This window comes from Erinaceus europaeus, unplaced genomic scaffold (genome assembly GCF_950295315.1).
Source record: "Erinaceus europaeus unplaced genomic scaffold, mEriEur2.1 scaffold_241, whole genome shotgun sequence".
Classification (NCBI taxonomy): domain Eukaryota; kingdom Metazoa; phylum Chordata; class Mammalia; order Eulipotyphla; family Erinaceidae; genus Erinaceus; species Erinaceus europaeus.
In genome coordinates, this window is record NW_026647741.1 from 74274 (window position 1) to 97858 (window position 23585).

Here is a 23585-nt window from a genome sequence, read left to right on the forward strand (position 1 = left end):
AGGCAAATGGGGCTGGTTAGAAGATTTTGCTGGGACTTGCTTGCCTGCAGGCTTGCTCCCCTCTCTTGTTAAAATTCAGCTTCTGTAGTTATGCTGCACACTAATGCAAGCAACTAGTTATGTTGCTGGCTTTGTTGTTGCTGGGGCTTCATGCTCAGGGCAGGGCTGACTGACAGACAGACAGGGCTGACTTTGTCAAACACACACACACACACACACACACACACACACACACACACACACACACAGGAGGGGGGGTAGGGGAAGATGAAGAGAGACTGACTCCTTAGTACAAAAGCTTTCAGTGCTATGGGGGCCAGGCTCAAACTTGGATCACTCACACAACAAAGCAGACACACTGTCCAAGTGAGCTATTTTGCTGACCTTATATGTGAATATTTAAATGTGTTGCAGAGGAGTTATTCTGATACAGTCTCCGCCCCCAGGTTTTTCTATGCCCCACTAAATCCTAGAGTGCCCCCTTTCAACCAATCCTGGCCCTACACGTCACCCCTGGTTGTCGCCCAATAAAAAGCCCCCTCACCCCTCCCCTCTCTCTCTCTGTCTCCCTCTCTGAGGTCTCGCTCCCTGCCCGCCCCCCCCCCCCCCCCCCCCGTGGTCGGCCATTGCCGGCTGGCTCCACGTGGTCTGAACCAAACCTCCCCCCCCATCCTATAATAAAGATTTGTGTACCCCTTTGCTCTGGACGTCCGCTCTCTTCTCCGTGGTGCAGCCCGACACCAGACCGCCGCAACAACATAAATGTATATTAATACCCCCCACCCCCCGTTGCAACAACCACATTTCAGATGTTAAAAACTACATGGCTAGAGCTTACCTTATACTAGATGGCACAGATACAGAGCAGGCACAGAATGCTGCCACTGTTCTATTTCATTTTTTTTTAAATTTTTGTTGTATTATCTTTATTTATTGGATAGAGATAGACAGAAATTGAGAGGGGAGAAGTGATGGAGAGGGAGAGACTTGCAACAGTGTTTCACCACTTGCAAAGTTTTCCTCCTGCAGGTGGGACTGGGGGCTTGAACCTGGATCCTTGTACCTGGATCCTTGTGCATTGTAACATGTGCACTCAGCCAGGTGCGCCACCACCCTGCCTCTCTATTACTGTTATGTATTTATTGTATAGAAACAGATATCCAGAGAGAAGGAGGAGATAGAGAGGGAGAGAGACCTGCAGCATTGCCTCAGCATTTGTGGAACCCCCCCCCCCCCCGTCTAGCTGGGACTTGAACTCAGGTCTGTCTGCATTGTAACATATGCAGTAAACTAGGTGTGCCTGCATCCAGCCCTGCTGCCACCATTCTAGAATGTTCTACTAGAAACTAGCAGTGCTTATTAGCCTTTATACACTAATAGATTTGTTGTAAGTGTCCTGTAGGCGGAATTAGCTGGCCAGAGACTGGCATAGTGGCACTAGGGGGAATGAACTAAAGGCCTCACGTATGCACACTACCTCTGAGTAGTCTCACCAGCCCAGTTAAAATTATTAATAATTGGGAGGGGGTGATAGTACATGTGATGCTGGGGGTTGAACTCTGGACCTCCTGCTTTGAGATTCCAATGCTTTATCCTCTGCCACCTGCCGGGCTGTGCCCCCGCCCAGTGTTTAAAATTCTGTGTACTCGGAGAGACATCAAACACTGTTCTATCATCCATGGAGTTCCCTTTGGTATTGTCTACAGCTCTCTGATGTGATGTTGAGGATCAAACCCAGGGCCTCATGTATGGTAAGGCATGTGGTCTATTTGCTCACCTACCCTCCGGACCTGACATAGCGTACAGATCCAGTGTTAGAGTTCATCTAGAGTTTTAAGATTGGCTTGCTGGGGCTGGGAAGTAGTGCACTGGGTTAAACGTACATAGTACAAAGCATAAAATACTGTCTGTACAAAGGATTCTGATTTGAGCTCCTGGTTCCCCACCTAGAGGGGGTCTTTTCACAAGTGGTGAAATAGGTTTTCTCTCCCTCTCTTCCCCTCCCATCTCAATTTCTCTCTGTCCAATCAAAAAAAAAAAAATTGAAATAATGGCCACAGGAACAGTGGATTTGTAGTGCAGGCACTTCTTCTTCTAGCGTTTGCCCTTCTTCCGTAGCCAGTCAACAGCGTCAGGTTGAGCCTGATGTAAAGTTTCGAGACCTCTTTTGAATCTGGAGAGGTGGCAGTCGTTGACTATGTGGGTCATAGTCTGTCTGTAGCCGCAGGGGCAGTTCGGGTCGTCTCTGGCTCCCCAGCGATGGAACATAGCGGCGCACCGGCCATGGCCTGTTCGATAGCGATTGAGGAGGGCCCGATCATAACATGCTAGGTCAAAGCCGGGCTGACGCTTGCAGGGGTCTGTGATGAGGTGTTTGTTCTTTACCTCAGCTGAATGCCAACTCTGTTTCCAAGAGTCTGGAACAGAGAAGTTCAGTGTAGGCGTAGGAGACCAGATTGGATGACGAGACGTCAAGTGTTGAACAGGGTGGGTGAAGATACCTGCGTATATTGGCAGGTCCGGTCGAGCGTAGACGTGGGAAATGAACTTAGATGATGCCGCATCCCGACGAATATCTGGCGGGGCGATGTTGCTAAGAACTGGCAGCCATGGAACCGGGGTGGAATGGATGGTTCCAGAAATTATCCTCATGGAGGAATATAATTTGGAATCGACCAAGTGGACATGGGAGCTACGGAACCATACTGGGGCGCAGTATTCTGCAGTGGAATAGCATAATGCCAGAGATGATGATCGTAGTGTGGAAGCGCTCGCGCCCCATGAGGAGCTGGCCAGTCTTGCAATGATGTGATTCCTCGCGCCCGCCTTTGCTGCAGTTTTTTTGAGATGTTCGTGAAATGACAGAGTGCGATCGAGAGTAACGCCAAGATAGACTGGCTGGGCTTCATGCCGGATTCTCGTATCGCCAAGCTGCACATTAAGCTCACGCGAGGCCGAGGCATGGTGTAGATGGAAAACAGATGATACCATTTTTGCAGTGCTAGGGATTAGTCGCCATTTTTTACAGTAATCAGATATCAGAGACATGTCTTTCGTGAGTGTTTTCTCAAGGATGTCGAACTTTGATGCCTGAGTTGCATAGCAGATGTCATCGGCGCAGATGAACTTCCTTGAAGAAGTTTCTGGGAGGTCATTGATGTAAATATTAAATAGCGTAGGAGCCAGAACAGAGCCCTGGGGGAGGCCACTTGAGACAAGTCTCCATCTGCTAGACTTGTCACCCAGATGCACCCGGAATCTTCTGTTTTGGAGAAGAAACGATAGAGTGTTGGCCACCCATGGAGGCAGGCATCTTGAGATCTTGACTAGGAGACCACGGTGCCAGACCGTGTCATAGGCTGCTGTGAGATCAACAAAGACAGCACCCGTCTTTAAATTCTTCTGGAATCCATTTTCAATGTAAGTTGAGAGGGCCAGGGCTTGTTCGCAGGTAGATCTTCCTGGGCGGAAACCAGCTTGGGCAGGTGATAGGAATTTCTCTGAAAGAGAAGAAATTCGTGACAGAAGCAGCCTCTCAAGGAGTTTGTAACACACGGAGAGGAGAGAAATTGGTCTATAGCTGGCGGCCAGTGTTGGGTCTTTCTTTGGTTTCAAAACTGCTATTATCTTCGCACGATGCCAAATTTTGGGCATAGATTCGGATTCCAAGATGTGGGACAGGAATGAAGCGAGCCACTTCTTTGCCGCGGGGCCCAAACCCCAGTGCACTAAACCCCAGTGATAACCCTGGAGGCAATATATATATATATATATATATATATATATATATATATATATATATATATGTGATTAGCATGTTCACAGGAGGTCCTGATTTCAGTACTCAGCATCACATGTGCCAGCGATGCTCTGTTTCTTTTTCTCCCACTGATCAATCTCTATAAAAACAAGATTTGTGGGGGTCAGTGGTAGCCCAACGGGTTAAGTGCACACGGTGTGAAGCTCAAGGACCGGTGTAAGGATCCCGGTGTTGGCTAGCAGAAAATACCACAGGACATGTGGTGAGCTACCCTTCCCATATCCAGTCCACAAGATTATTTATTATAGAACTCATTGACTCAGTGAGTATTTTCATTTATTTATTTATTTATTTATTTATTTATTTATTTAAAGTTTAAGCAGTGTTTTTTTTAAATATTTATTTAATTTATTAATTCCCTTTTGTTGCCCTTGTTGTTTTATTGTTGTAGTTATTATTGTTGTTGTTGTTGTTGGTTAGGACAGAGAGAAATGGAGAGAAGAGGGGAAGACAGAGAGGAGGAGAGAAAGATAGACACCTGCAGACCTGCTTCACCGCCTGTGAAGCGACTCCCCTGCAGGTGGGGAGCCGGGGTTCGAACCGGGATCCTTATGCCGGTCCTTGTGCTTTGCGCCACCTGCGCTTAACCCGCTGCGCTACAGCCCGACTCCAATTTTCATTTATTTTAATAAGGTTACTGTTTAGTTTTGGCTTACGGTGGAGCAGGATGATTGTATTTGGGATCTCAGTGCCTTCAGCAGGAAAGTCTTTTGCCGTAACCATTATGCTGTCTTCTCCACCCTAGACTGATGTGGGGACTAAGTCTCTCATCTCTTCGATTACTGGGAGACATGAGAATTGTAATAAGTATTCAATGAATACTTTTTGAATAAAGACTATCTTCTAAGCAATAGAAACTAATTAGCTTTAAGGGAACATAATTTATTGGATTTTCTACTCAATGAGATGGTCTATGCATCTCCTTGCAAGATGCTGAATGCAAATTGCAGCCCCGGAGCTGGATAAACTGGTAGAACATAAATCCTGCATTCATGGAGTGCCGAATCTGACGCCCTAGCAGAATGCTGGAGCAAATCACTCTGGCTTTCTTTCAGTCTCCCTCCCTCCCTCCCTCCCTCCCTTCCTTCCTTCCTTCCTTCCTTCCTTCCTTCCTTCCTTCCTTCCTTCCTCTCTTCCTTTCTTCCTTCCTTCCTCCCTCCCTCCCTCCCTCCCTCCCTCTCTCTCTCTCTACCAGAGCACTGCTCAGAGGCTCTGGATTATGGTGGTGCAGGGATTGAACCTAGGATTTAAGAGCCTGAGGCATGAGAGTGTCATTACGCTATCTATCTACCCCTGCCCAACTCTGTCTTTCTTAAGCCTGGTGAAGTAAACAGTTCTTATAAAGCCCCTGTCTCACTGCATATTAAGTGATAGGGTTTCCTGTATACCCTGCTACTCCCATGAAAATAGAAACAAACAAGACATGGATAGAGGTGAACTTTCTAGAATGTGACTGTCCTAGCAAAGCACCTCTTCCTGTACTGACTCTGCTGCCCTTGCTCATTTTACTCTGTGTTGAAGGGGTTTTCAAGGTTAGACTGAGTTTTCTGACAGTTAAGAGTAATGGGGACACTGGCAAATAGAATAAGGGACTTCCTCTGTAGGAGACAGTAAGTTGCACATGGAAATGGCATGTGTGACAATTCTTTTTTGAATATTTTATTTATTTACTAATGAGAGGGATTGGAGGAGAGAGAAAGAACCCAGACATCACTCTGGGACATGTGCTGCTAGGGATCAAACTCAGGACCTCGTACTTGTGAGTCCAGCACCTTAACCATTGTGCCACCTCCTGGACCACCTGGAATTTTTTTAGTCCAAAAAAATCTATTAATTAAAAAAATATTTTTATTTATTTATTCATTCATGAGAAAGATAGGAGAGAAAGCACCAGACATCTCTCTGGTACATGTGCTGCCGGGGATTGAACTCAGGACCTCACGCTTGAGAGTCCAATGCTTTATCCACTGCATCACCTCCCGGACCACCATCTTTATTTATTTATTTAGTGAGATAAAGACAAAGAAAGGGAGCAGAGAGAAGCCAGAGTTGTCTTTTGGCATACTTGGTGCCAGGAACTGAACTTGGGAACCTCATATTTGCAAGTCCAAAGTCCAGTCACTGTGCCACTTCCCTGTATACCTCCCCATGTCCTCCTTTTTAAGAAGTGGACTGATTCTGTGGACTGATTTCCTGTTCATCTGATGATGGAGTTCTTCCTGGATCACTGCTCCATCTCATAAGCTGAGATGGAGATAAGTGAGAGCCCTCTTGATAATCTTTCTAGCCTGATTGTGTCTTTCACCTTCTTCTTCTTTTTCTTCTTCTTCTCCTTCTCCTCCTCCTCCTCCTCCTCCACCTCCTCCTCCTTCTCCTTCTTTTCCTCCTTCTCCTCCTCCTCCTTCTTCTTGAATTTATTTATTTATTCATGAGAGAGATAGGAGGAGAGAAAGAACCAGACATCACTCTGGTACATGTGCTGCCGGGGATGGAACTCAGGACCTCATGGTTGAGAATCCAATGCTTTATCCACTGTGCCACCTCCCAGACCACATCTTTCACTTTCTTAAGCACCCGTTCCATGGTAATCCTCATTCCCCTAACACAGCAGTTTGGAGATTGCCTTTCAATCCTGGTTGGGTTGGGCATAGAGTTTGAGAAGTGTGTATATTAAATCTAGGGCTTCTTACGTTTGGTGAGATGCTGACGCTCTTGAAAAAATAAGATCTAATTTCTCTGAACTCTTGTCTTCTGGGTGGCAGTGGATATTGTTGCTTTTAGGGATAGGCCCTGGCTTCTCACTTCCCTGCAGGGGCTGAGGCATAACACAAAGGTTATGGTAAGAAAAAGGATACAGTATGCAGATTAGAAAGGCTTTGGTTTAAATGCTCATCACACTTGTGTGTGTTTGTGTGTGCATGTACGTGTGTGTGAGCTCTCTTCCACATGTCTCAGGTGTTTATTCTCTCTGGAGAAAGTCATTCCTCTCATTTTTAAGGTTAAATGATTCTGAATCAATAGCTCTCCTCAAGAAGAATGTAAAGGTCTAGGAAGCAGCAAGAATTTCTTCCTTTTGGGTTTTTCAGTGATTGTGTTTAACTGCTTGGCCCCATATAAGTAAGGCTATAAATCCTTACTTAATCTCTGTGTGTGGGGAGTGAGCCCTTTAGGGGAAACAAAAAAAAAAAAGCACAATATCTGTTGAAAGGGAATTCCTGCTTTGTTTTTTTATTTTTACTTATTTATTGGATAGAGATAGCCAGAAATCAAGAGGGAAGAGGGTGATAATAGAAAGGGAGAGAGAAACACTTGCAGCCCTGCTTCACCATTTGCAAAGCTTTCTCCCTGCAGGTGGGGACTTGAACCTGGGTCCTAGTGCATTCTAACATGTGCACTCTACCATGTGTTCCACCACCCAGCCCTCTGCTTTCTGTTTTTTTTTAAATCTTCCTTCTGAATTCACCTTCCCACTGCCACCCCACCTCCCACCTCTTGTTGGTTTGCAAAAGAAAAACTGGTGTTTCCTGTTAGTCAGATCTGCCCACGCACTTGGGAGCTTTGTTAACCCTCTGCTGTTGCTCAATTGTGGGTCAGGCATGGATTTTGGGGGAGGGGGCACTTCTGAGCCAGCCTATGTTAAAGGTGTTTTTTTCTTTAACCAGAGCACTACTCAGCTCTGGTTTATGGTGGTGCAGGCCTTTTAACCTGGGACTTTGGAGCCTTTGGCACGAGAGTCTCTTTACATAGCCATTATGCTATCTACCCCAGCCCATGTGAAAGAAATTCTAAGGGTTGTGTGATAGCTCACCTGGGAAGGTATCTGTACTGGCACATGTTCAATTCAAGTTCAAGCCCTGCATGTGTCATACTGAGGGAAGTTTGTTTCACTGCTCAAATGTCTCTCCCTCCCTGTGTATCTCTGGCTCTTTCTGAGAAAGTCATCACCATCTGGATCAGTAAAGCTTCATTGACGACCAGAAAAGTCTGAGAACAAGCTCACATCCTAGGAGAGATACAGTAAACAAGTGAACCAGCAAGGGTCTAAGAAAATGTCTTGGGGAGTCGGGCGGTAGTGCAGCGGGTTAAGGGCAGGTGACGCTAAGCACAAGGACCAGCGGAAGGATCCCGGTTCGAGCCCTCGGCTCCCCACCTGCAGGGGAGTCGCTTCACAGGCGGTGAAGCAGGTCTGCAGGTGTCTGTCTTTCTCTCCCCCACTCTGTCTTCCTTTCCCCTCTCCATTTCTCTCTGTCCTATCCAACAATGACATCAATAATAACTACAACAATAAAACAACAAGGGCAACAAAAGGAATAAATAAGTAAAATAAATAAAAAAAAAAAGAAAATGTCTTTTTGGGAGTCTGTTGGTAGTGCAGCAGGTTGAGCGCACGTGGCACAAAGCGCAAGGACTGGCAGAAGGATCCCGGTTCGAGCCCCCAGCTCCCCACTTGTAGGGGGGTCGCTTCACAAGCGATGAAGTAGGTCTGCAGGCATCTGCCTGTCTCTCCCCCTGTCTTCCCCTCTTCTCCATTTCTCTCTATCCTATCCAACAAAGACATAAGTAACAACGACAATAATAACTACAACAATAAAAAAAGACTTTCCAGTAATTTTCAGCTTGAAATGACTGCAAAGAAGGGAGAAAATACTCCTTCCTGTAAGATATAATAAGGGAGTTTGAAGCCTAGGTTGCCCAGGGAAATCTCTATGGGTAGGTGACACGAGAGAAAGGCATGAGTTGCCAACTGTGGGAAGGTGGGGGGCATAGAATATTCTAGATGAAGTAGCAGAGTGCAAACGCGTGTGGATGAGTGATTGGAACAGAAAAGGTGAGCATACAAGATGACTGGGGTCATTGTAGGCATTGATGGAATGAATACAGGGATGTTGACAGTGAGGTACTTGGAAGGTTTTAAACAAAGGAGTGCTTCTCTTAATTCAGGTTTGAAGAAACTTACTATGGAGGGTCATCAAGTGAGAGACTTGGCTCAGGGTGGCAACTATGGAGGTTGGACAGGGCAGGAAGTGAGGTTGGTAGGGATGGCACACCTTCTGCTGAGTGCTTATAATGTCTCAAGCACCATATCAACACCATGTGGATGCTGTCACCCCACTCTAGTGACATTCTAAAAGTCTCCTGATTGACATTCTAAGGCATTTTATGAGGCCAGCTCCCTCTTGGGCTTGATAGAACCCCACTTGAGTGGGGATGGGGGTGAGGCTGGGGGGTAGGAAGAGTGCATTTGGAGGACTCCAGGGGAAGAAAGTCAATTTAGAAGGGTAGGGGATGGACATGGGAGGATTCTACTTTGAACTGGGAGAAAATCCTGAATGAACCCTGCAGGGATTTTGAGCCAGACTTAGTTAAATCTGTGGCAGCTTGAAGGGACTTGTGAAAGTTTTGCTATTTTCATCAGTGAACCTTTTGGAGACACAGACTGAGAGGAGCTAACCTCTGGTACAAATCAATCAAAAAAGACTTGGTGAAACTGATTTGAAGTTTCTGAGTCTTTTTTTTTTTTTCCCCCCTTTCCCCTCTGCCTTCTGGTTTCTCCTCTTGTTCTCCCACAGGAACCATAACAATAATGACTCATGGTGCTAGATGATTTGCCTGTACCACTGCCTTTAATCTTAACACTTTGGGGGAAGATTTTAACAGTTACAGCTAAACTGACTGAGGTTGAGAGACAGTTACTGGCTAAAGGACACACAAGATGTTTAGTAGCAGCTCTTGGATTTAGACCTAGAGGCCTGGTTCCAGAGTCCACACCTTGAACAGTAGTGCTGAGTTGACATTGGCCAAGGCTAGGCTTGCCCTTGATGGTAGAGAATTACAAGGTGGCACCCTTGACTCCACGAAGGTAGTTGGCAGGTGCAGCTAAGGACTTTGGCATTAGTCCAGCTGTGATGGAGTGCCTGGCATACTGCACTAACCTGTGTGCTCTGACTTTGCTGCTTTGAGTCAGTCTGTCTCACATAAAATATGGGTGTGGTAGCTTGAGTAGTGGTGGTCCAGCATGCAAAGGTTGGTAGGAAAGGGCTAGCGAGAATTAGTCAGTAGGCAGAAGGCAAAGTTAACAGGGGAGGCAAGTTTATTTGACACATTGAGGAATAGTCACCAAGGCAGATGCTGGACTGACTGCAGAAGGTTAGGCAAAAGCTTAGAGCTTGCATATCTTTAAATGGGCCTTTTGGTGAAGCAGAAAGATTTAGGGGAATGAAGATAAAACACCTTATCCACTGCACACTGCAAACCCAGAAGAGGTGATGTGTCCTAGGGTGGATAACCCGGAAGAGAAATGGCATGTGGTCATTTTAAATTAATTAATTACATTTTATTTTTTTATTTAAAAAAGGAGATATTAACAAAACTATGGGATAAGAGGGGTATAAGTCCACACAGTTCCCACCACCAGCTCTCCGTATCCCATCGCCTCCCCTGATAGCGATCCTATTCTTTATTTCTCAGGGAATATGGACCCAAGGTCATTGTGGAATGCAGAAGGTGGAAGGTCTGGCTTCTGTAATTGCTTCCCCGCTGAACATTCTGGTACATGCACTGCCTTGGGTCAAACCCAGGACTTAGTGCTTGAGAGTCTAGCATTCCATCCACTACACCACCTTTCAGACTATTGATTCATGTTTATGTGGCAGTTTGTGATTTTGCCTCAGGTGAAGGTGCGTGTGATGCATCCAGTCATCAACCACTGAAAGGTTCTTGGGAAATGTAGTTCTTAGACTGCAGTACACAGGCCCCAGGTCACCAGTCAAGACTTCAAGAGCTATTACAATGATTAGTTTATGCTATATTATTGGGTACCCAAAACACCATCCTGAGATTCCTGGGAGGACCTCCTCCTCTTTTCTCCATCTCTCTCTCTCTCTTTCTCATTCTTGATCTCGGCAGACCCTTTCAGATAGAGACTGAGAGGGAAAGAAACCATAGCACAGAAGCTTCTTTCAGTGTAATGGAGCTGACTGGACCTCATACATAGCAAAACAGCAAAATGGGAGCTGGACAGTAGTGCAGCGGGTTAAGTGCATGTGGCGCAAAGTGCAAAGACCAGTGCAAAGACCCGTGTAAGGATCTCGGTTCAAGTTCCCAGCTTCCCACCTGCAGGGGGCTTGCTTCACAAGCAGTAAAGCAGGTCTGCAGGTGTCTTTCTCTTCCCCTCTGTCTTCTCCTCTCTCCATTTCTCTGTCCTATCCAACGACTACATCAGTAACAACAACGATAAAACAAGGGCAACAAAAGGGATTAAATAAAAAAAAAATATATATATATATATATATCATATTGCCCTCTCTGTCTTCCCCTCCTCTCTCCATTTTTCTCTGACCTATCCAACAACAATGACAGCAATAACAACAGTAATAACAATAACAACGATAAACAACAAGGGCAACAAAAGGAAAAAAAAATAGCCTCCAGTGGGTTCGTAGTCCAGGCACCAAGCCCCAGCAATAACCCTGGAGACAAAAAAACCAGTAAACTATTCGTGTGAGCTATTTTGCCTGCTAGACTGATTATTTTTCACTAACATGTAATCTTGAATTGCATGAGTTCAATTTGAGGGAAAAGAGAAGTTTTAGTTATTTACACCGTACCACCACCCAGTATGCATTCAGACTTCAGTGTTCTTCCTGCTTAGCTTTTGGTCCACCTGCAGTTTCTTATTCCATATTTCTATATGAAATGCATATTTCTAAAGATTTAGTTACAAACCAAGTAGAGAATGAAAAGGAAGGCAGCTGAAGAAACCGGAAGGAGAAGGTGGTGCCAAGGACTGAACTCAAGACCTCACGTTTGCAAGTCCTGAGCTCTGTTGCTGTGCTACCTCCTGGGTGGCTAAAAGGAATATTTTCTGTGGTCAATCTATATTCACCAGCTATTGCATTGTATTATTTATTTATTTATTTATTTATTTATTTATTTATGACAGGTAGAAATCAAGAGGGAAGGGGTGATAGAGAGGGAGAGAGACAGAAACCTGCAGCCCTGCTTTACCACTTGCAAACCTTTCCCCCTGCAGGTGGGGACCAGGGGCTTGAACCCTGGTCCTTGCTTATTGTAACATGTGTGCTCAACCAGGTGTGCCACCACCTGGCCCCTTTATTTTCTTCCTTCCTTTGGATCTCAACTTCCTCACCAATAAAACGGGATACGTAGTGGCTACCTGGTAGTAGCACTTTGAGGAGTCAGTAAGTTGATATTTGTACTTAGGACAGTGTATTAAAGATGAGAGCTCAACATAGGTAAGTTATTACCATGACTTTTTTTTGGCTCTCCTCCCATGAGGGTAGAAATAGTTCCCCATAGCCCATGTTTAGGAGCTGCTCAGCGACAATTTGTTGACTGGGCTCATTGTTTTCTTTCTGAAACTGAAGTCAAGCCTGAAACATTAGGCATCATTTCCCTTCTTACTGGAGGCCACTGCCTCTGTGGGTGGCGTTTTTATACAGGGTCAGACTTGCCCTCCAGCTCATTGGAAGTTTTCTTTATACTCCCAGGATTTCCCAACTGGTAGACATACTTGGGGCCTGGTTACTCTCTGTTGGGGATGGGGGTGGGGTCCTGTATATTAGTAGCATTTTTGATTTCTACCCACTAGACATCAAAGACAACTCTTGTTGCCTAATTGTGACACCGAAGTCTCCAGACCTTGTCTAGGCAGCTGGTTGAGAATCTTTTGCATTGTGCTACTCTGAGCACTGAAGCCTTTTTAGGAGGAGCATCTGATTGATGCTTGGGACCTGCTCTGTGTTCCTCCTGTGTGCCAGGTCCTAGGGATACAAACATGGCCCCCGGATGGGGCACTACCTGGCATGTAATAAGACTTCCATATATATATTGTTGTTGTTGTTGTTTTTAAATGTATTTATTTATTCCCTTTTGTTGCCCTTGTTGCTTTATTGTTGTAGTTACTGTTTTTGCTATTGGAGAGGACAGAGAGAAATGGAGAGAGGGGGGAGAGAAAGATAGACACCTGAGACACCTGCAGACCTGCTTCACCACCTGTGAAGTGACTCCCCTGCAGGTGGGGAGCTGGGGCCTCGAACTGGGATCCTTATGCTGGTCCTTGCGCTTTGTGCCACCTGTGCTTAACCCGCTGCGCTGTAGCCCAGCTCCCCATACATATTGTTGTTAATCCATTTTCCCCTCTAGCCATTTTGAAATACCTTAGATATGTGAGTGTGACCGAAAGAATTGTTCCTCCAGGCCTTTACAAACCCAGAACCACTTGGATTTTGTTGCATGTCAGTGTATAAATAGAGCTTTTTCTTCCTCCTCCTCCTCTTCCTCCTTTTCTTCTTCCTCCTCCTTCTAGTTATTATTAGTCATTTAATAATTGATTTGCAAATTTACAAGATAATGGGTACAAGTCCACACTGTTCACACCACCAGGGTTCTCTGTCCCCATTCCCTCCTTTCTATAACTGTCTATCTATTTATCTCCCATCCAAGTACTAATCAGGCCTGACCCTGATTAGCTTCTGAGATCAGACAAGATCTGGTATGTTTGGGGTGGTATGGCCATAGACTGCCTGACTGCCTGACTGCCTGCCTGCCTGTGTATCTCTTTTTGCTCGTTTCTTCCCTATGGTCCTGCCTTCTCTTCCTTTCTAGTTTACATCTACACCTATCACCACTTCCTATTGTCTTTCTTTTTTTACTCTTCTCTCTCTGGATCCTGATGGCTTCGGAGCTCAGAGCCCTTTAGTCATCTTCCATTTAACATTTTCCATCTAACATTTCATCTTCCATTTAACATTTCAATCCTTCTGAGAGTATGGACCAAAATTCTTTTTGCAAAAGGTAGGAGTTCTGGCTTCTGAATTGCTTCTCCACTGGACATGGGTGTTGGTAGGTCAATCAATCCATGCCCACCCCCTCCCTACAGCCTGTTTCTGTCTTTCTCTAGTGGGGTAGGGCTCTGGAGAGGTGAGGTTCTAGGACACATTGATGCAGTCATCTGCCCAAGGAGTTCAGGATGGAATCATAGTAGCATCTGCAAGTTGGTATCTGATAGGCAGTAAGATATGAGGAAGGACAAAATATTTAATAAACTGGAACTAGAAAGTAAGAATAGAGCACGTGAGAGTAGGGATTTTAGGATCGTGAGAAACTAGGAAGTCTGTTTTAGGTATGTTCCTAGGGGCCCATGACTCGTAATTTTTGCTTGAGCTTGATAGTTAACATGGAGGTGGACTAAAAATATTATCTGGGAAGATGGTGTCAGAGTTGAGAATAGAACTAGAAATCTGGATTAGAGCAGGGAGTAGCTCCCAAACTTGAAGTAAATAGATAAATATAATTAACTGTTTACCACATTAATCTGACCCAGGGCCTGTGTATATTTATCTTTATCGTAGGAGTCTGTATAACCTCCGAGTCCCTCTTAATCTGAGCTTCCAGTCCATGGTTACAGCTGGGAACATTCTAGGCTGTACTCATTTCAGGACCATTCTTCCTTGAGTGGAAGAATAGGCTGACCCAGCCTCCCTTTTTGGGAAGTGGGAAAGTCTCTACTACTGCTACTTTCTAATGAGGACAAGGTCCTAGAGAGGTCCTCAAAAGGGCTTATGATGAAGTTCTTGATGGAAGTGACCAGTGATAATGGAGAGATGGCTCTTTCTGAGGTCTAGGCCCATGGTATCTATGCGGGAATCCAAGGCTTCCCTGACTAGGGCCTCAGTAGTGACCAAAAAAGCCACCATTAAGTGAACCAGTTTTATACCTTTTCTAGCTTTTGTAGTTGCCTCTTTATCTGAAGAGCTTGGACCTTCTTCCAGTTGTTAAATTGTTGAATGTTACTGTTTTATCCAAACTGGTATTAGGTTTATGGGGTCTGGCCTCAAGTTGAGGAGGAAATACACCTAGGATTTTAGTGGTGTCTAAGTTAAACTTAACTTGACTGCATTTACTTGTTTGGTGATTCTAATAGAGGTTGTCGTAGGGACAAGAATTGTCCTGTAGTTAATATGTGTGTTTTGCCAGTATATCTCGTGGCCAATTGTATACAGTGTTTCTTCTAAAGATTATCAGGGGGTAACAATATAGATGATGCTCTCAGATTAAGAGATAAATCTTTCTTTTGTGTAGTTAGTTGAGGAGATAGAGTGTTTGAGGGAAGTGAAGTAGGGGCTAGGTGTCTAGGCCTAAGTAGTAATTATTTGCTTGGAAAATTTATGGTGCCTTTTTAGATCATTCTGTTAGATTGCTGAGCTTATTATATTTAAGTCTAACCATAGAGGACTATTAAGCACTTTTACTTTGAGATATATAGTTGCCCCATACTTACGGATACATGTATACAGGTACCCAGCCCCCTAGCCCGTAGCCTATATGTAGGATCTGTAATTTTGTTGGAGAGCCCACCATCTAAAATGGAACTGGGTGGTCCTATGTGTTAGGATTATTGGAGTTGGAAGGTTGACATCTCAGGCTTGATGTCTCTGGATACAATCGAAAGCAAAAAGGCAGTTGAGTGGTGGCATAATGAGGCATGATGGCACTGGTTGTGTTGATTTAATTGAGGTTAGCAGAGGCAGTATAACCGGATAAGGGGTCTAGAGGAGAGGAATCAAGAAATAGAATTGGGGACTGGGTGGTGGCTCACTGGGTTAAGCACACATAGTACAAAGCACTAGGAGCTGCTCAAGGATACTGGTTGGAACTTCTGGTTCCCCACCTGCAGGGAGGTCACTTCACGTGCGGTGCAGTAGGTCTGCAGGTGTCTATCTTTCTCCCTCTCTTCCTTATTTCTCTCAGTTTCTCTCTGTTCTATACAACAACAATAACAACAATGGAAAAAAGATGACCACTAGGCAAGAGTAGTAGATTCGTAGTGCAGGTAGCGATAACCCTGGAGGTGAAAGAAAGAAAGAAAGAGAGAGAGAATGAAAAAAAAGAAAGGAAGGAAGAAATATAAACAAACTTACAAAGGTTTTGGGACTGGGAGAAATATGGATTTTAAAGAGAATGGGGGAAGATTTCCTTGTGGACTTAAGAGTTTAAGAAGTTACTTACTCGATAGGGCGGGGTAGATAGCATAATAGTTATGCAAAAGAGACTCTTGTGCCTGAGGCTTCCAAGTCCCAGGTTCAATCCCCTGCACCACCATAAACCAGCGCTGAGCAGTGCTCTGGTAAAAAGGGGAAAAAAAAAAACAACAACCCACATCTATGGACATCTAATCTTTGACAAAGGGGCTCAGACTATTAAGTGGGGAAAGCAGAGTCTCTTCAACAAATGGTGTTGCAAACAATGGGTTGAAACATGCAGAAGAATGAAACTGAACCACTGTATTTCACCAAATACAAAAGTAAATTCCAAGTGGATCAAGGACTTGGATGTTAGACCACAAACTATCAGATACTTAGAAGAAAATATTGGCAGAACTCTTTTCCGCATAAATTTCAAAGACATCTTCAATGAAATGAATCCAATTACAAAGAAAACTAAGGCATGTATAAACCTATGGGACTACATCAAATTAAAAAGCTTCTTGACAGCAAAAGAAACCACTACCCAAACCAAGAGACCGCTCACAGAATGGGAGAAGATATTTACATGCCATACATCAGACAAGAGTTTAATAACCAACATATATAAAGAGCTTGCCAGACTCAACCACAAGACAACAAATCACCCCATCCAAAAATGGGGGGAGGACATGGACAAAATATTCACCACAGAAGAGATCCAAAAGGCCGAGAATCACATGAAAAAATGTTCCAAGTCTCTGATTGTCAGAGAAATGCAAATAAAGACAACAATGAGATACCACTTCACTCCTGTGAGAATGTCATACACCAGAAAAGGTAACAGCAGCAAATGCTGGAGAGGGTGTGGGGTCAAAGGAACCCTCCTACACTGCTGGTGGGAATGTAAATTGATCCAACCTGTGTGGAGAACAGTCTGGAGATCTCTCAGAAGGCTAGAAATGGACCTACCCTATGATCCTACAATTCCTCTCCTGGGGATATATCCTAAGGAACCCAACATATCCATCCAAAAAGATCTGTGTACACATATGTTCCTGGCAGCACAATTTGTAATAGCCAAAACCTGGAAGCAACCCAGGTGTCCAACAACAGATGAGTGGCTGAGCAAGTTGTGGTATATATACACAATGGAATACTACTCAGCTGTAAAAAATGGTGACTTCACCGTTTTCAGCCGATCTTGGATGGACTTTGAAAAATTCATGTTGAGTGAAGTAAGTCAGAAACAGAAGGATGAATATGGGATGATCTCACTCTCAGGCCGAAGTTGAGAAACAAGATCAGGAAAGAAAACACAAGTAGAACCTGAAATGGAATTGTCGTATTGCACCAAAGTAAAAGACTCTGGGGTGGGTGGGTAGGGAGAATACAGGTCCAAAAGGATGATAGAGGACCTAGTGGGGGTTGTATTATATGGAAAACTGGGGAATGCTATGCATGTACAAACTATTGTATTTACTGTTGAATGTAAAACATTAATTCCCCAATAATAAAAAAAAAGGAAAAAAAGTTACTAGATAACTATTATTATAACCAAGTTAGTTGGGAACTTGTTTTTCTTTGAAAATCCCTTGGTTAGGATTTACTCTACTATATTTATCCTTACCATGTTTTATGCCATTTAATGATGTCAACTAATAATAGTGTCTTAGCTAATGACAGGAACAAATGATTCTGATCTTTTGGGTTTAAAGTTGTAGGTAACTTGAATGTTTAACAAAGTTAATTTTAGAAATGCTTTAATGATTTAAGTCCAGTGTCAGAACTCAGTTAGTTTACAAGTTTGAGACATTAAGTGAAAATATATACTCAGAAGTATAATCTTAGCATTTAAAGAACTTGAAATATTCTATTTTCCCCTGACATAATTGACTTAATAGTGATTTAGGAGTTAGTTATACTCTGCTCCCACCACCAATGGTCTGTGTCCCCACCACCAGCCCTTAAGATGGGCCTGAACCCCCCCACACACACACACTCTTTTACTTTGTTGGAAAACTTCAAACCAATCACATTGTGGGGTGCAAAAGGTGGACGGTCTGGCTTCTGTAATTGCTTCCCTGCTGAACGTGGGCGCTGGCAGGTTGATCCATACTCCCAGCCCCCCCCCCCCCCGTTTTCCCTAGTGGGTCAGGGATCTGGGGAGGTGGGCTCCAAGATACATAGTGGGGTCGTCTGCCCAGGGAAGTCCGGTTGGCATCATGGTAGCATCTGGAACCTGGTGGCTGAAAAAGAGTTAAGATATAAAGCAGAACAAATTGTTGACTAATCATGAAACTAAAGGCTGGAATATTGCAGATGAAGATTTGGGGTGTCCATTTTGGAAAAATCCAGTAGGTCTATTTTAGGTATATTCCAAGGGGCCCATAACTTGACTAGTTTTTGCCTGAGCCTGACAGCCTTCCTGAAGCCTCTATTTCACTCTTCTGTCAGCCCACTTCTCTGCTTCAACTGCTGCTGGCACAATGTCTTGTTTCTGAATTGGCCTGAATTGCAGTTCCTTAGGAAACTGCACTTGGGAAAACTCCTCAGCAGCACCTGAGCTCTCTAGTACCTAAGCTGGGTAGGGATTAGGGCAATGGGGTCAGAGACACTAGGCCTGGTCCCTGCTGCCTGGCTCAGTAATGCCTATTGTTTAGCTGCCCAAACCTTTTCTTCAGCCAGCTACCCCAGAGCCAACCGGTTACTCCACATTTTCTTCTCTGGTGATTTGGCTGACTTTGATGTTGCTCAAATATGTGTACATGTTGGACACAGCTCCTTCAGGGCTTGGAAGTCATGGTGGTGTGGTGGGGGAGGGGGAGTGGAGGGGGGACATGAGAAGGAGGATAGATTAAGTGGGGGGTGGTGGTGGTGGTGGTGGGTAGTGGTAGTGGTTTGGACTCTGCCTCCCTCTTTGTCAATTCTGAAAGAACATGGCATTCTTAAACTAGGAAATACCTGTTGAGATGTCACTGTCCTCTCCTGTTCTTTTTTTTTTTTTTTCCCTCTCCTGTTCTTGTCCCCTCCTTCTCTCAGCTTAGGGACAAAAAGGGCCAAAGTGGGAGCAAATTATGTCTGAGTGTTGAGGGCAAAACACTGACTCCATCTGTGACTCAACATCTTATCCAGAGGCTGAAGCCCTTTCTGCCCTGCCAGTTTGAAGGTTCACTTACTTACGAATGTGTCGTTTAATCACCACCTCTACATTACGGAGAGAGAAAGATGATGCATGTAGGAAAGGATTTATGAAAGGCAGTTTTCTCTTTCCTAGAGAAGCAATCAGAACCAAAGATAATTGGAAATAATTGTCACAAGTCAAAAACAACTTCAAAATGCAAACCACGAGTTTCACCTCCCCCCCCCCCCCAACTCCCTTCTTATAGTCTCACTTCAGCCAACAGAGCAACTGCAATTTGTTGTTTATTCACATCCGGTGAAATAAATGACTCTTCTGTGCACTGAAGACTTTCAGTTTAGCTGAGCCACCTTCTGTCCAGGGTGATAAATTAGAGTTGAAAGCCTGGGGATATTAAGGCACTTTGCTCAGGCTCAGACTGCCTGATTGCAGAGAATTGAGGGTGTCCTTGCCCCCTGAGGATCTCAAGCATTCAGGGGCCACAAGGCCAGGGCTGGCCTGGTAAGTGGTGACTCTTAGCCTGTCCTTCCTCCTCCCCCTGGGAGAGGCCACTGAGGATCCGGAAGCAGGATTGTCTGCGGTGTGTATGTGTGTGTGAGCCTCTGGTCTCTGAAAAAAGAGAGAGGCTAGGCCCTCTGAACAGCAGAGCTTTCTCAATGACAGGTAAGAGCCCCTTCACAGGGTTACCCGCCCCTTGCTCGCCTTCCCCCCCCCCCCCCCCAGTACCCAGGACTGCTGGCACAAATGACATTTTCCCATGTTGAGAATGACCTCTTTGTTCCACTGCTCATTTCCATTCCAGTGCTTCTTTTCCTGCTCTAGGCGAGACAGTCCCATTCACATGGGAGAGTTTTCAGAAACCCAGCTTGGGCTGAGTGAAGCCTGTTTGGAAGAGGTTGTGTAGGCCCCACCAAGCTGCCCTGCAAGCTTGTCTACAAGGCCCTGCCGCTCTAGAAGTTCAGTGTGAGAGCAAACACTCTTGCATTCTTTTGTAAGAACAGTTTTGCCCCCATCCCATCCCATCCCATCCCATCCCACCCCATCCCCCATCCGTGGCCCCTTTATCTCCTCTTTCTGCTCTGGGCCTGGAGGAAATTTTCAGACTTTTGTTCCATTATGATGTAATAACTGTCTGGAGAGGGCCTTAAGATTCCTGAGGAGGGAGGCCCGTTTTGAGTACCTGCTCTGGGTCTTTGGGGGAAGAAATGCTTTGAAGAAATGATTAACCATTCTTTGCTTTGCTGTTTGTGGGAGAGCAGATTGTAGATCTGTTTGAAGAAGGCTGTGGAAAGCGCTGGCAGTGACTGGGGACACCATCTGTAATTGCACTTGATGCCCCAGCCATTGCAGCTCTCTGCTTCTGCTCCTGCTCCTGCTCCTGCTCCTGCCCCTGCTGTTAATGGAGGAAACCTGTGTTTGTCTGACTGAACCAGGGAAATCACGTTCCAGGCAAATTCGGGTTTCTTTCTTTCTATAGGCTGGCTTTGAATTTATGGCCCGGATTTAATTGATGTGCTCCTGAGAGAGCATGGGGCCCGGGGAGGAAGACTTGTTGGTGTAAACAAATCATCGCCACCTGTTGACACTTTTTGCCACGTATTCTATGAAGAGCTTCCACGAAGCAATTTCACTCAGATCGCTCAGTGTTACGGAAGTAGGGAGAGGTTAAGGAATTCAGACCCTGACTACTATAGGACCAGTCAGTACTATCACAACTAGTTTGTGGCCCCACGTGAATCGACTTGTCCCAGTTTGCCTGAGATTGACTCCCGCTGGCCGCCTCACAGCTGGCTACCCCACTTCTGCGGCCTACCATGCCTGTTGTTGACCAAGTCTCTCTTCTCATTCAGGCCCCAGCAGGCTTGCTGTCAACATCATTAAGGAAATTCAACACCCACAAAAACACACCACAGGCCTGGTCCTCATGGGGAGGTGCTCAGCTGGGGCTCTTTCCCTCCCCAGAGGAGACAATTCCTTGTAATGGTGTGTCATTTCCTAGACTCTGGAGAACAGCTTGGGCTGGGCTGTGACTGAGGCCCAGATGGGACTTGGGGGTGGGGAATCTGGAGGCCTGCATGGAGAGTGTGTGGGGAAGGGGAAGCAACCATGCAGGTGCTCTCTTCCCCCCCCCCCCCCCATTTTGTGGTGCAGGCTGGGTTCTGGTGCCACCATTTCAAGATAGGGAGGTGAATGTGCCTCCCAGGAAACTGCGTCATCTGCGAATGACACACATGGTTTTCCTCTTAGTCCCTGTTCCAGGAACTTCTGTTTGGATTCCCTCTCCCCACCCGCAGTTTGGAAGGAAGGAGGGGAAGTGAAAAGAAAGTATAGTCTTCAAACACAGGCCCTGAATTAGGGAGTAAGCTTGTTTTTCCAGGACCGAGGACAAACCCCTCCCTGATGTGAGGTCTGGGCTTGAATCTTAGCCTGAGGCTTGGTGACCCTTGACTAGTGACTTAGAGGGAAGGACATGAGTGGCATTTTGAACAGAGGCTACTAAGTAATATTTGATAAAAGAGAGCCCAAGCTGATTTTTTTTTTACTTGTTTGATCGGTTTTGGAGAGATTTATTTATTTTAATGAGAGTGGGAGAGAACAAGCTGAGCCTGTACAATCAAACTGGGGACCTTGGTGCCTCAGCAGTATCACCATACTATTTCCCTGGCCCCCAAGGTGTTAGTATCAGAAATTCTCAGAGAGGGGCCAGGTGGTGGCGCACCTGGTTGAGCGCACGTTAACAATGTTGTAACGTGCAAGGACCCAGGTTTGAGCTGCCCCGCCCCAGGGGGGAAAGCTTTGTGAGTGGTGAAACAGTGCTGCAGTTGGCTCTCTGTCTCTCACCCTCTCTATCTCCCCTTTCCCTTTCAGTTTCTTTTTTTTCTTTTTTTTTTTTTTTTTTAAATTTTTTAATTATTTATTTATTCATGAGAAAGATAGGAGGAGAGAAAGAACCAGACATCATTCTGGTACATGTGCTGCCAGGGATCGAACTCAGAACCTCATGGTTGAGAATCCAATGCTTATCCACTGCGCCACCTCCTGGACCACTCCCTTTCAGTTTCTGATCGTCTCTATCCTAGCAATAAATAAAGATAATAATAATAATAAAAGAAATTCTCAGGGACACATTATTCCACGGAACGGAGTCCCTTAAGTTAAGGGGCAGCTAGAAGCCAAATAGGGTTTTTTTTTTTGAAGGGGGAGGTCCTCAAGACTCAAGTTCTGGAAAGATCTCATTACATGTCTGGTCCCTAAAACTAACAGGCCTCCTATATTATTAAGATTTCAGTGAAATGTCACAGGGAGGTGGTGGAAATGCTGCTGCTTCCTGCTCTATGTCAAGCTGTTTTCCTGAGTCATCACTCAGGCCTTTCTTTGAGGCAGCTCTCCTCCTATGGCCTTTATTAACTCATTCAGAACCAGGCTTATCTTTTGTGGTTGGAATGGGAGGCAGAGGGTCACTGGTGGGCCAACCTGGTCGAATTACAGTTCCAGCAAACATACAAGAAGGTCTTTCAGACCAAGGGGGCACGGTTTCCCTGGTGATTCAGTATGGTGACTCACCCTTCCAGGTTGATAGATGAAATGTGTTTAGTGATACATTCTTCTTCTTTTAGCATTTGCCCTTCTTCCGTAGCCAGTCAACAGCGTCAGGTTGAGCCTGATGTAAAGTTTCGAGACCTCCTTTGAATCTGGAGAGGTGGCAGTCATTCACTATGTGGGTCATAGTGATACATTAAAACAGGAAAATAACCACTTTGGCTCAGCTTTCTGGAAAAGGTCCTTAATATGCCACAGTTACCATGACTACAGTGAGACACCCACCCTCTATTCTATCACCACCAGAGGTCTAGCCGCTCTGGAGGGTTAGATTAAGTCAAAACACTGCCCTGCTGTCTCCAGCCTCTGAAGGACACTGAGTCCAGCAGATGTTTCTCAGTTTTTCTCCCTTAAATCCTTCATTTGAAAGCTTCTGCTGTTGACAAATCTATTGGTTGCTTGCAACCTACTAATAAGCCTCAGCCCTTGGGTCCAGCCACTGAACTCTGATTAATACTGAAGGGAGTCAGTGTCTGTAACTGGGAGCAGAATTGGGAATTTTTTTTTTTGCCTCCAGGGTTATTGCTGGGGCTCCAGGGTTATTGCCTGTGAATCCACTGCTCCTGGAGGCCACCCCCCCACCCCCCCATTTTGTTGCCCTTGTTGTTGTGGTTGTTATTATTGCCATTGATCTTGTCGTTGGATTGGACAGAGAGAAATCAAGAGGGATGGGGAGACAGAGGGGGAGAGAAAGATAGACACCTACACACCTGTTTCACTGCCTGTGAAACGACCCCCTGCAGATGGGGAGCCAGGGCTGGAACCAGGATCCTTATGCCAGTCTTTGTGCTTTGCGCCATATGTGCTACCGCCCAACCCCCTAGAATTGGATTTTTTAAAATGTTTTGCAGAGCCTTGGAAGGGTTGATGTTCTTTCAGGTGTGGGCAGCCTTGGGTCAGACCTCTTGGTGAGCTGGAGGACCCTGATTCTCTTTTTGTTTCTTGGTGGGCTAAGACAGAATTCCCTCCCAACTCTTAAATTGGTTGTGAGTAGACTTATTTCTAGTTAGCTTTCCTCTTTCTCATGGAATTAAAAGAA

At 45.3% G+C, this 23585-nt stretch overlaps 1 protein-coding gene and 1 long non-coding RNA gene across 28 annotated transcripts in view; one reads left to right on the top strand and one right to left on the bottom strand.

Moving 5' to 3' along the window:
- The window catches only part of ZMYND8 (zinc finger MYND-type containing 8), a 154662-nt gene that overhangs the window by 26436 nt on the left and 104641 nt on the right, over positions 1-23585 (top strand). Inside the window, exon 1 of one of the 27 annotated variants that reach the window (XM_060184337.1) lies at positions 19429-19447. The exons of 25 other annotated variants lie outside the window; for them this stretch is intronic. Coding sequence is in view for 1 of the 2 variants with exons in the window: in XM_060184342.1 (XP_060040325.1) it covers positions 19603-19609 (7 nt within the window). In the remaining variant the exon portion in view is untranslated. Of the gene's footprint in view, positions 1-19428; positions 19448-19530; positions 19610-23585 lie in introns of those variants that run through there. One more of the 27 variants, XM_060184342.1, reaches the window with a different exon arrangement.
- LOC132536443 (uncharacterized) lies at positions 17273-19898 on the bottom strand. Its single transcript, XR_009548017.1, has 3 exons — positions 19718-19898; positions 19200-19330; positions 17273-18053 (listed from the first exon to the last, which is right to left on the bottom strand). It is a non-coding gene; the product is annotated as an uncharacterized LOC132536443 (long non-coding RNA).